The sequence below is a fragment of the Lipophrys pholis genome (assembly GCF_963383615.2).
Source record: "Lipophrys pholis genome assembly, chromosome: 5".
NCBI lineage: Eukaryota > Metazoa > Chordata > Actinopteri > Blenniiformes > Blenniidae > Lipophrys > Lipophrys pholis.
The window spans coordinates 33,953,940-33,966,439 of record NC_137628.1 but is presented as its reverse complement, the minus strand read 5'-3'; the positions used below and the strand labels follow the sequence as shown (position 1 = coordinate 33,966,439).

At 45.3% G+C, this 12,500-nt stretch overlaps 1 protein-coding gene across 2 annotated transcripts in view; it reads left to right on the top strand.

Annotated features, from left to right (window-relative positions):
• The window catches only part of tenm3 (teneurin transmembrane protein 3), a gene marked incomplete at its 5' end in the record, with an annotated part of 291,642 nt that overhangs the window by 207,102 nt on the left and 72,040 nt on the right, over positions 1-12,500 (top strand). For both annotated transcript variants that reach the window (XM_080464332.1, XM_080464333.1), the window contains 3 exons: positions 2,911-3,030; positions 6,010-6,142; positions 10,676-10,804. In XM_080464332.1, the coding sequence (XP_080320458.1) occupies positions 2,911-3,030; positions 6,010-6,142; positions 10,676-10,804 (382 nt within the window). The remainder of the gene's footprint in view (positions 1-2,910; positions 3,031-6,009; positions 6,143-10,675; positions 10,805-12,500) is intronic.

Sequence of the window (12,500 nt, the reverse complement as noted above, 5' to 3'; positions counted from 1 at the left end):
TTTTTGTTTATTTATCTTTAAAAATCTATAATTTGTCTGTCCTTCCTTTAAAATAATAATAATAATAATAATAATAATAATAATAATGATATTAATAATGATAATAATAATAATAACAACAATAATAATAATAATAATAATAATAATAATAATAATAATAATAATAATAATGATATTAATAATGATAATAATAATAATAATAATAATAATAATAATAATAATAATACATTTTATGTCTAATTTTATTTCTTAAAGTGCTATATTTCTTTGTGAATGAATATCTTTTTTTAAAAAGTGATGAGAGTGGTTCCTATAAGGTCTCTGGCTTGTCTTGTTTCTTTCCACTAAACCTGACGGGATGGAGGTGGAGGGTGGAGGCAGCCTTGCTGACGGAGAAGAAACATGGCCGCCATTCTGTCCGTCTACTTTTCTTCTTTTGTCTCATGTGATTATGTCCTGAATGTTTCATAAGAGCAGAACCAAACTGTGTCTGCTATTTCCATAATGGGAGAGCCTATCATAAACATGTTTCATTAAAAACTCTGTGTGTGTGTGTGTGTGTGTGTGTGTGTGTGTGTGTGTGTGTGTGTGTGTGTGTGTGTGTGTGTGTGTGTGTGTGTGTGTGTGTGTGTGTGTGTGTGTGTGTGTGTGTGTGTGTGTGTGTGTGTGTGTGTGTTTGTGGGGACTCTGGTTTGACTGTCTTTGAGAGGTTAGAGCCTGCCATGTCTGACCCGCCCTGCTGGGAGTGAAACTGATCCTCTTCTCCTCCTCTCCTGCTCTCTTCTCCTCTCCTCATCTCCTCCTCTCCTGCTTCCTGCTTTCCTCTCCTCTTCTCCTCTCCTGCTCTCCTCCTCTCCTGCTTCCTGCTCTCCTCTTCTCCTCCTCTCCTCCTTCCTCCTCTCCTCATCTCCTCCTCTCCTGCTTCCTGCTTTCCTCTCCTCTTCTCCTCCTCTCCTCCTTCCTCCTCTCCTCATCTCCTCCTCTCCTGCTTCCTGCTTTCCTCTCCTCTTCTCCTCTCCTGCTCTCCTCCTCTCCTGCTTCCTGCTCTCCTCTTCTCCTCCTCTTCTCCTCTCCTCTCCTCTTCTCCTCTCCTGCTCTCCTCCTCTCCTGCTTCCTGCTCTCCTCTTCTCCTCCTCTTCTCCTCTCCTCTCCTCCTCTCCTCTCCTCTTCTCCTCTCCTGCACTCCTCCTCTCCTGCTCTCCTCCTCTCCTGTTTCCTGCTCTCCTCTCCTCTATTGCTCACCTCCTCCCTCCTCTCTTCCTCTACTCCTCTCCTCCTCTACTGCTCTCCTCCTTCCTCCTCTCTTCTTCTACTCCTCTACTCCTCTCCTCCTCTATTCCTCTACTCCTCTCCAGCTCTCCTGCTTCCTGCTCTCCTCTCCTCCTCTCCTGCTTCCTCCTGCTCTCCTCTCCTCCTCTCCTCCTCTCCTGCTTCCTCCTCTCCTCTCCTGCTTCCTCCTCTCCTCCTCTCCTGCTTCCTCCTCTCCTGCTCTCCTCTCCTGCTCTCATCTCCTGCTTCCTCCTCTCCTGCTCTCCACTCCTCCTCTCCTCCTCTCCTGCTTCCTCCTGCTCTCCTCTCCTTCTCTCCTCCTCACCCGCTCTCCTCTCCTCCTCTCCTGCTTCCTCCTGCTCTCCTCTCCTTCTCTCCTCCTCACCTGCTCTCCTCTCCTCCTCTCCTGCTTCCTCCTGCTCTCCTTCTCTCCTCCTCTCCTCTCCTCTCCTGCTTCCTCCTCTCCTGCTCTCCTCTCCTCCTCTCCTGCTCTCCTGCTTCCTCCTCTCCTGCTCTCCTCTCCTGCTCTCCTCTCCTGCTTCCTCCTCTCCTGCTCTCCTCTCCTGCTCTCCTCTCCTGCTTCCTCCTCTCCTGCTCTCCACTCCTCCTCTCCTCCTCTCCTGCTTCCTCCTGCTCTCCTCTCCTCTCCTTCTCTCCTCCTCACCTGCTCTCCTCTCCTCCTCTCCTCCTCTCCTGCTTCCTCCTGCTCTCCTCTCCTTCTCTCCTCCTCTCCTCTCCTCTCCTGCTTCCTCCTCTCCTCCTCTCCTGCTTCCTCCTCTCCTGCTCTCCTCTCCTTCTCTCCTCCTCTCCTCTCCTCTCCTGCTTCATCCTCTCCTCCTCTCCTGCTTCCTCCTCTCCTGCTCTCCTCTCCTTCTCTCCTCCTCTCCTCTCCTCTCCTGCTTCCTCCTCTCCTGCTTCCTCCTCTCCTGCTCTCCTCTCCTGCTCTCCTCTCCTGCTTCCTCCTCTCCTGCTCTCCACTCCTCCTCTCCTCCTCTCCTGCTTCCTCCTGCTCTCCTCTCCTTCTCTCCTCCTCTCCTCCTCCTCTCCTCTGCTTCCTCCTGCTCTCCTCTCCTCCTCTCCTCTCCTCCTCTCCTCTCCTCTCCAGCTTCCTCCTCTCCTGCTCTCCTCTCCTGCTCTCCTCCTCTCCTGCTTCCTCCTCTCCTCTCCTCCTCTCCTGCTCTCCTCTCCTCTCCTCCTCTCCTGCTTCCTCCTCTCCTGCTTCCTCCTCTCCTGCTCTCCTCCTCTCCTGCTCTCCTCTCCTGCTCTCCTCCTCTCCTCTCCTCTCCTCTCCTTCTCTCCTCCTCTCCTGCTCTCCTCTCCTCTCCTCCTCTCCTCCTCTCCTCCTCTCCTGCTCTCCTCTCCTCTCCTCCTTTCCTGCTCTCCTGCTGTGAGAGGACTGTGGAGATCGTTTGGTTCCTTGAGGGATTGCAGAACTGTTTGGTGTAAAACTGCTGTGATTGAAAGCGAAGCTGCTCCAACTCTGAGGTCTCAGGAGCGACTTAAGAGAGATCAAACAAGACAAACAGGAAGTGATCCACTTTGTCTCCCGGACGTCTCTGTTGGGCCAGTGTGGCGGTAAAATGTCCCTCCTGATCCAGCTTGAATGAACCTCCTGTCTCCTCTGTCTCTCTCTGTCTTCAGCTTGGTGTCCATCATCCGAGGTCAGGTCCTGACGGCCGACGGGACGCCTCTGATCGGCGTCAACGTGACCTTCGTCCACTACCCGGAGCACGGATACAGCATCACACGGAAGGACGGCATGTGTGTAACCTCTTCGTTCTCCTGCTGTGTTTTTAAAAAAATCTGAGACACGCTTTCCTCACTGAAAACACTTGTTTTGTTTTCTTACCCAATCGACATGAAGGATAGGTCAACCTTTCAGTCTATTTTATTTGCTCAGTCGGTGAGCTCCACTGGGAGAAAGCTGTGGTTCAGGGTCCTGCTGGAGGACAGCTCCAGGGACAGAGAGGGCCACGGGACTGGAACCAGCAGCCGCCAATCAAATCTGTGCTCTGGTTCCACAGCTCCCACAGCTCCCACAGCTCCCACACAACACAACACTAGTTCACAAAGTTTTCTGAAAGTTGACAACCTCATGACTCATTGTGTTTACAGACGAAAGCTTGACAATTAGTTTTCAGGGCTTTTTGCTGAATAAGACTTTAGTCCTCGCTGGCAAATCAAGGGTTCCTACTCAAATGACGAAATCCAAGATGGCCGCCATCTGTCTGAAATGTTGATATTTGGCCATAGTTTTGGTTCTACTTGAAACAGACAAATTATAGGAGTCAAAGAATACAATGAAATACTTTAAAAGAGTAGAGAGAGCAAGATCCAAGATGGCCACCATTTGTTTTACGGATTTCCATATCTGACTGTGGGAGCTGGAACAGGAACAGGAAAAGAAGTGTGTGTGCGTGTGTGTGTGTGTGTGTGTGTGTGTGTGTGTGTGTGTGTGTGTGTGTGTGTGTGTGTGTGTGTGTGTGTGTGTGTGTGTGTGTGTGTGTGTGTGCGTGCGTGCGTGCGTGGTTGAGCTGACAGAGTGTTGTGTTGGGATTTATGGTTGGTTATTAGCATTAAATTACTGTAAGTAATAGATTACTAAAAGTAATAAATCACTGGAAGTAATTTATTAGTGAAAAATTATTAATTTGCATAAATTTGTTATTTATGTATTAATAATAAAAAGGGGGCACCGCTAGATAAACTAAAAATAGCTAATACCAAAATATCAGTCTTGTTTGTAAAAGATTTATTTAAGTTAGTTAATATTTCTGTGTAAAATATAACAATCTTAAATAAAAGGGAAGGTGTGAGATCCGAGCACAGAATGTTACAAACCACTGAATTGTCAACAGTAAATACACAATAAATACACAATAATCACCAAGAATCGTTCAATTCAGCTAACAGGCTTTTATTAATAAAATGTATTAATTCATCAATAATTCTGAAATCATCTCATAAATCAACACATTCAAGTAGCAAACGACATCGAACACAGAGATCTAATCTATTAAACAGCAACACTATGTACTATGTACACATACAGAGATACTGTATCAGGCTGGTGGATGCAAGACAAACAGGCGTCACACACCTTAGCTTCACGACCGTCTGTGTGTGTGTGTGTGTGTGTGTGTGTGTGTGTGTGTGTGTGTGTGTGTGTGTGTGTGTGTGTGTGTGTGTGTGTGTGTGTGTGTGCGTGTGTGTGTGTGTGTGCGCGAGTGTGGATGGTCTGGAGTGATAAGTGGAATGGGTGTAATGACCACGACTGTCCACCAGGTGGTGGATGAGTCGGGATCCTCATCCAAGATGGCGGCTCTGATGCAGTGTCAAAGAGCCAAAATGGCAGCCCTGTTGCGCTTGTGAGCAGCGTTACCGTGGCGATAGGGAGACGCTCTCCGAGGTCACATGACGACCGGACGATGCTGCCAGTCCGGTTCTGAGCCGGAGTTCTAACTAGATGTCGGAACATGTCGGAACATCTGTTGTTAGAGGCACAAGTTAGCGGTTCGGGTGCTAAGTGTGGCTAAGTGTGGAGCTTATCTAGAGCAGATAAGACAAGCGGCAGCGGACGCGCGGGGTTAATGAAAGAGAGAGCGAAAGACGAGAGAAGGGTTCTGGCGAGGTTCTGCTAACACGAGAGTCCAGCAGTTATCAACAGGAGCTGGGTCAGCGGCTCAGACCGTCTCAGCTGGAGGAGGGGGGTCCGCAAACGCGCTGTGAGTAACCTGGCACTCCTTGCGTGGGTGCAGAAGCGAGCTTCAGGTTAGCAGGCACGACGAAGCTGCCCGGCTGGAGGGGAGCGAAGTTGGCTTGCAGCTGTGTGGGTTTGACAGAAACAAAAGTAGGTTTCCACGGCTTCTCCAGCTCGTCCTGCCAGTTGGAAGTGTTCCGGCCCAGTCCGTGTGAGTCAACACGCGGCCCTTTGTGTCCCCATACCAAGTTCTGCGTCTGGATCAACACCAGTCCGTCTTGGAGACGGTCGAATTTTGCGTTTTGGACTTTTATAGTTGTGCGTCATGGTCCGACCCCTGCTGTGCTCAGGCTGCGTCTCAGCCAGTCTCCTTGGGCTGGTCTCAGGGTTCCAGACCATGGGTGAGGCGGAGTTGGTGGATCCCCCTGGTGGTGAGCTGCAGGGATGCAGGCCTGGGGGCGCTTTCCGCCATGCCATACCACCATCCTCACCCCCCCTCCTTTGTCCGGAGGGGGGGTGAGCATGGTGGTCTAGGCCCAACAGTTGTTAACAAGTTGGGTCAAACTAGCAGACTGAGCTGCGTCTCTCTCATGTCGCTCTGCGGTTCTGCTGGTTCTCCATCGATCAGCTGTTTTGGAGATTCTCCTGCTCGGGAGCTGGAGGAGATTAGAAGAGTGGAGAAGATGAAGCGGATAACAGGCTTAGTCACTGAAGAAGAACCAATCAAATGTCCTGCTGGGAAATGTCAGATTCAATGGCTGACTGCTCTAGATAAACTATAGAGTAAATCACTCCTCTAATTGCACATGGGAAGCAGACATGAACCGACATGAAATATTGAGGCGCTGCTGTTGGTCCTTTAGCAGCCTGCAGATGGAGTTTATGTCATGAAGTCGTTCAACAATCATTTAAAAACCGTGGAGAGACGACACCGTCTTGTTTTCACCGCCTCATTACACCGACGGGACTAAACGTCTGCAGGCGTCGGGTTCTGTTCTGGTTCCGTCACCTTCTGACCCGAACGTCCCGTTTGTGTGCAGGTTCGACGTCCTGGCAAACGGCGGCGCGTCTCTGACTCTGAGCTTCGAGCGCGCTCCGTTCCTCACCCAGTACAGAACGGTGTGGCTGCCGTGGAACGTCTTCTACGTGATGGACACGCTGGTCATGAAGAAGGTGAGCGCCGCTTCCTGGAGGTCTACCCCAAAGTACCAGGAGGAAAGACCGACCCAAATCAAAAGGCTTAATAAGTAACGTGTTAATTAGTAACGTGTTAATTAGTAACTTGTTAATTAGTAACGTGTTAATTCATCACGTGTTAATTCGTAACGTATTAATTAGTAACGTGTTAATTCATCACGTGTTAATTAGTAACGTGTTAATTAGTAATGTGTTAATTAGTAACGTGTTAATTAGTAATGTGTTAATTCATCACGTGTTAATTGGTAAAGTGTTAATTAGTAACGTGTTAATTAGTAACGTGTTAATTAGTAACGTGTTAATTAATCACGTGTTAATTAGTAACGTGTTAATTAGTGACTCTCATATGACCAGTTGTTTTAACAACGAGTAATCTAACGAGTTACTATTTCTAAACCAGTAATCAGATTAAAGTACTTCTACCAGTCACTGTGCGTTAGTATTGTAGAGTTACTATTGTAGAGTTGCTATTGTAGAGTTACTACTGTAGAGTGACTACTGTAGAGTTGCTATTGTAGAGTTACTACTGTAGAGTTACTACTGTAGAGTTACTATTGTAGAGTTACTACTGTAGAGTTACTATTGTAGAGTTACTTCTATAGAGTTACTATTGTAGAGTTACTATCGTAGAGTTACTACTGTAGAGTTACTATTGTAGCGTTACTATTGTAGAGTTACTACTGTAGAGTTACTATTGTAGAGTTACTACTATAGAGTTACTATTGTAGAGTTACTATCGTAGAGTTACTACTGTAGAGTTACTATTGTAGAGTTACTACTGTAGAGTTACTATTGTAGAGTTACTACTATAGAGTTACTATTGTAGAGTTACTATCGTAGAGTTACTACTGTAGAGTTACTATTGTAGAGTTACTATTGTAGAGTTACTACTGTAGAGTTACTATTGTAGAGTTACTATTGTAGAGTTACTACTGTAGAGTTACTATTGTAGAGTTACTACTGTAGAGTTACTATTGTAGAGTTACTACTGTAGAGTTACTATTGTAAAGCTGTACCAGCAGGAGGTCAAAGGTTAAAGATGTAGCAGCAGCTGATGAAAGTAGCTAAAAAAGTCACTTGTATTCTAACTTAATTACTTTTAAAAACAAGTAAGCAGTAAAGTAACTAAGTCACTCTTTAAAGGAGTAACTACCAATCAGTAATCAGATTACTTTTTCAAAGTATCTGTGGCAACTCATAAAAGCCAACATGCACAGAATGAAGTCAAGCAGGGATTACTAATGTAGGGATTACTAATGTAGGGATTACTAATGTTTACCTGAGCCAGCTGACTCCAGGCTGGAGCAGACCCTACACCACAGTGTGAGTTACACACTTCTCTGCTGCTCTACATTGTGTGCACAACATTTCACTATATTGTTTCAACATTACTTTACACCTGGTGACAATAGGACACAAGTAAAAAAGATATACAACAACAAAAGTTAAACTGCTTCTGCATTACTTCTTGTTCAAGAAATACTCAGGTAAATATTCTGACAAAGACGTGAACTCAACAAACTTTATCAAGATCATTCCCCAGTTTGACTCAGACGTCCACCAGACGTCCACCAGACGTCCACCAGACGTCCACCAGACGTCCACCAGACGTCCATCAGACGTCCATCAGACGTCCACCAGACGTCCACCAGACGTCCACCAGACAGAACATTAGGACCACTCTTGCTTAAGGGACCTGATTGTAGGTTTTCACATTAAAAGACCAGGGAAGAATTTAATCTGAACATAAAATCCCCTGAACTAGTTGCAATAATCTCTTAAAGGTGACAAATACCTTCACATGACGGTTTTATGCAGCCAGCCGTCCCGCCGTCCCGCCGTCCTCTGGACGGTCAAAAAGACGGCTGTAAAAATAGTGGCCATGTTGCTCAAAGACTCTAAATCTGTGAATAATGTCCATCACTACTGTCACCGTCTAACTTTGTCTAAATTAATCTATTTTCTAAAAAATATATCAAATCATTGTCTGGAGTACACAACTCACAACTGACTTCCTATATCGAGCAACGTGATTGGTCAGTTGATACCATGTGGTTTATACCTTTTGAAAGGAGGCCTCTGATTGGTTCATAATTCTCTGACTCATCCTGATGCGTTCAAATGCTGAAGCAGAGAGGAGGAATTTAGAGGACTTTTCTTTCCAAGATGAAGAAGAATTCTATCTGCAGAATCCACACAGGTGGTTTTAACTCTATAAACCTATCATCTCCTTTTCATCTCCAACATGTTGACACATGTTTGATTCTACACATCATTCATGTTTTCATTGAAGATATAAATCTAGATGATCCTGTTTGTTCCCTCAGCAGTTTAATTCAGTGTGACTGTGACGTAGTAAAGTGTTGGACTGAGCTACAGGAGGCCTGCAGAGAACACATAAGATCTAATATTCTATTAAAAACTAAGAAGAGGAGAAAAGAAACTATTTCACAGTTCAGAGTTTACAGCTGCTCAGTTTAGGCTGCAGATAGAAGCAACGTGGAACTACAGGGGGAACAAACAAGGACATGGAGTGAAGTTTGGAGTGAGGGGAGACTGGTACTGGTACTGGTACAAGTACAGGTACTGGTACTGGTACTGGTACTGGTACAGGTACAAGTACAGGTACATGTACAGGTACAAGTGCAGGTACAAAGTACAGGTACAAGTACAGGTACAAGTACAGGTACATTACAGGTACAAGTACATGTACAAGTACAGGTACAAGTGCAGGTACAAGTACAGGTACATTACAGGTACAAGTACATGTACAAGTACAGGTACAAGTGCAGGTACAAGTACAGGTACATTACAGGTACAAGTACATGTACAAGTGCAGGTACAAAGTACATGTACAAGTACAGGTACATTACAGGTACAAGTACATGTACAAGTACAGGTACAAGTGCAGGTACAAAGTACAGGTACAAAGTACAGGTACAAGTACAGGTACAAGTACAGGTACATTACAGGTAAAAGTACAGGTACAAGTACAGGTACAAGTACAGGTACATTACAGGTACAAGTACATGTACAAGTACAGGTACAAGTGCAGGTACAGGTACATTACAGGTACAAGTACATGTACAAGTACAGGTACAAGTGCAGGTACAAGTACAGGTACATTACAGGTACAAGTACATGTACAAGTGCAGGTACAAAGTACATGTACAAGTACAGGTACATTACAGGTACAAGTACATGTACAAGTACAGGTACAAGTGCAGGTACAAAGTACAGGTACAAAGTACAGGTACAAGTACAGGTACAAGTACAGGTACATTACAGGTAAAAGTACATGTACAAGTACAGGTACAAGTGCAGGTACAAGTACAGGTACAAGGGCAGGTACAAGTACAGGTACAAGTGCAGGTACAGGTACAAGAACAGGTACAAGTACAGGTACATTACATGTACAAGTACAGGTACAAGTACAGGTACAAGTGCAGGTACAGGTACAAGAACAGGTACATTACAGGTACAAGTACAATTGCAGTTGTACTGCAAGTACAATTACAGGTACAAGTACAGGTACAAGTACAGGTACATTACAGGCACAAGTACATGTACAAGTACAGGTACAAGTGCAGGTACAAGTACAGGTACATTACAGGTACATGTACAAGTACAGGTACAAGTGCAGGTACAAGTATAGGTACATTACAGGTACATGTACAAGTACAGGTACAAGTGCAGGTACAGGTACAAGTGCAGGTACAATTACAGGTACATTACAGGTACAAGTACATGTACAAGTGCAAGTACAAGTACAGGTACAAGTACAGGTACAAGTACAGGTACATTACATGTACAAGTGCAGGTATAAGTACAGGTACATTACAGGTACAACTACGTGTACAAGTGCAGGTACAAAGTACAGGTACAAGTACAGGTACATTACAGGTACATGTACAAGTACAGGTACAAGTGCAGGTACAAGTACAGGTACATTACAGGTACAAGTACATGTATAAGTACAGGTACAAGTGCAGGTACAAGTACAGGCACATTACTGGTACAAGTACAGGTACAAGGGCAGGTACAAGTGCAGGTACAAGTAAAGGTACAGGTACAAGAACAGGTACAGGTACATTACATGTACATGTACAGGTACAAGTACAGGTACAAGTACAATTGCAGGTACAAGTACAGGTACAAGTACAGGTACATTACAGGCACAAGTACATGTACAAGTACAGGTACAAGTGCAGGTACAAGTACAGGTACAGGTACATGTACAAGTACAGGTACAAGTGCAGGTACAAGTGCAGGTACAAGTATAGGTACATTACAGGTACAAGTACATGTACAAGTACAGGTACAAGTGCAGGTACAAGTACAGGTACATTACATGTACAAGTGCAGGTACAAGTACAGGTACATTACAGGTACAACTACATGTACAAGTACAGGTACAAGTACAAGTACAGGTACAAGCAAAAACCATCAACTTATTTCTATCAAATCACTATTAAGAAGCAACCCCCCCCCCCCACCTGTTGCCTACAGGAGGAGAACGACATCCCCAGCTGTGACCTGAGCGGCTTCATCAGACCCAACCCCGTCATCGTGGCCTCGCCGCTCTCCACCTTCTACCGCAGCTCGCCAGAGGACGCCCCCATCGTACCGGAGACACAGGTAATCACCTGACCTCAGCATGTCAGCAACAACATGAAGCAACTTTATCCTGCAGCAACATGAAGCAACTTTATCCTGTAGCAACAACATGAAGCAACTTTAACCTGCAGCAACAACATGAAGCAACTTTATCCTGTAGCAACAACATGAAGCAACTTTAACCTGCAGCAACAGCATGAAGCAACTTTATCCTGTAGCAACAACATGAAGCAACTTTAGCCTGTAGCAACAACATGAATCAACTTTAACCTGCAACAACATGAAGCAACTTTATCCTGTAGCAACAACATGAAGCAACTTTATCCTGTTGCAACAACATGAAGCAACTTTAGCCTGTAGCAACAACATGAAGCAACTTTAACCTGCAACAACAACATGAAGCAACTTTAACCTGCAGCAACAACATGAAGCAAATTTATCCTGTAGCAACAATATGAAGCAACTTCAGCCTGTAGCAACAACATGAAGCAACTTTATCCTGTAGCAACAGCATGAAGCAACTTTATCCTGTAGCAACAGCATGAAGCAACACTTTGGATTTGAACCTGCATCAACCTTTAAGTTGTTTGCTCCAGGAAGGCCAGTCGGACACGTTGAAGGTCTCAGCAGTAACACGCTTTATAGTTAGGATGTTTCAGTTGTGCTGCATTATGGTTTTATTGTGAAATTTGTACCGGTTTTATTTAGTAGAATTCCAATAATCAGTCAGGTCTTGAACAGAAATGTTTGATGCATTTCTTCTAAGTAATATTCCGTCATTTCAGAAAAGTCTCTTATTTTGGAGAAACCAAACGTTAAGATACTGGAGACGCACGTCTCTTTGTGTTTCACCGACCGAGTCGACATGAAACATTTGTCAATAAGCAGTCGTTCTGACGATGTCCATATCAGACTGCCTCTACTAATGCATTTAGTCGTCCCACTAAAAGCCTGTCAAGACAAAGAGATAAAACAAGCATGTGAGACACGTCACAAACAATCCTGGTCCTTCCTCACCGCCAGACGCCGACGCTCCTGCTTCTGGGATGTCGTGTCAAATGAAAGAAACGACTGGGGCAGATTGATTGAGCAGATTTCTACCCTCATCCAGTCCAAACTGAGCGTCAATTAAAGGGAAGTAGAGACGATGAGCTCCGTCCACAAACGCAGGATGCTTCAACATTTTAATCTGAATATATTCACTCACAACAATAAAAGCATTTCAATAAATCTGAACTGCCATGGAAAACTAGTTGAAAAACATGAATGAAACACGTCACAATCCTGGAAACAGTCTGATTACGATACTGGCAGCATAAAACTTCACAAAAAACCTTTAAGAAAACCTGCAAACATCCACTTCCACATCCTTCTGAGACCCGCTGGAGGAGTTCCACCGTAACATCCCACTGAGACCCGCTGGAGGAGTTCCACCGTAACATCCCACTGAGACCCGCTGGAGGAGTTCCACCGTAACATCCCACTGAGAACCGCTGGAGGAGTTCCACCGTAACATCCCACTGAGACCCGCTGGAGGAGTTCCACCGTAACATCCCACTGAGACCCGCTGGAGGAGTTCCACCGTAACATCCCACTGAGACCCGCTGGAGGAGTTCCACCGTAACATCCCACTGAGACCCGCTGGAGGAGTTCCACCGTAACATCCCACTGAGACCCGCTGGAGGAGTTCCACCGTAACATCCCACTGAGACCCGCT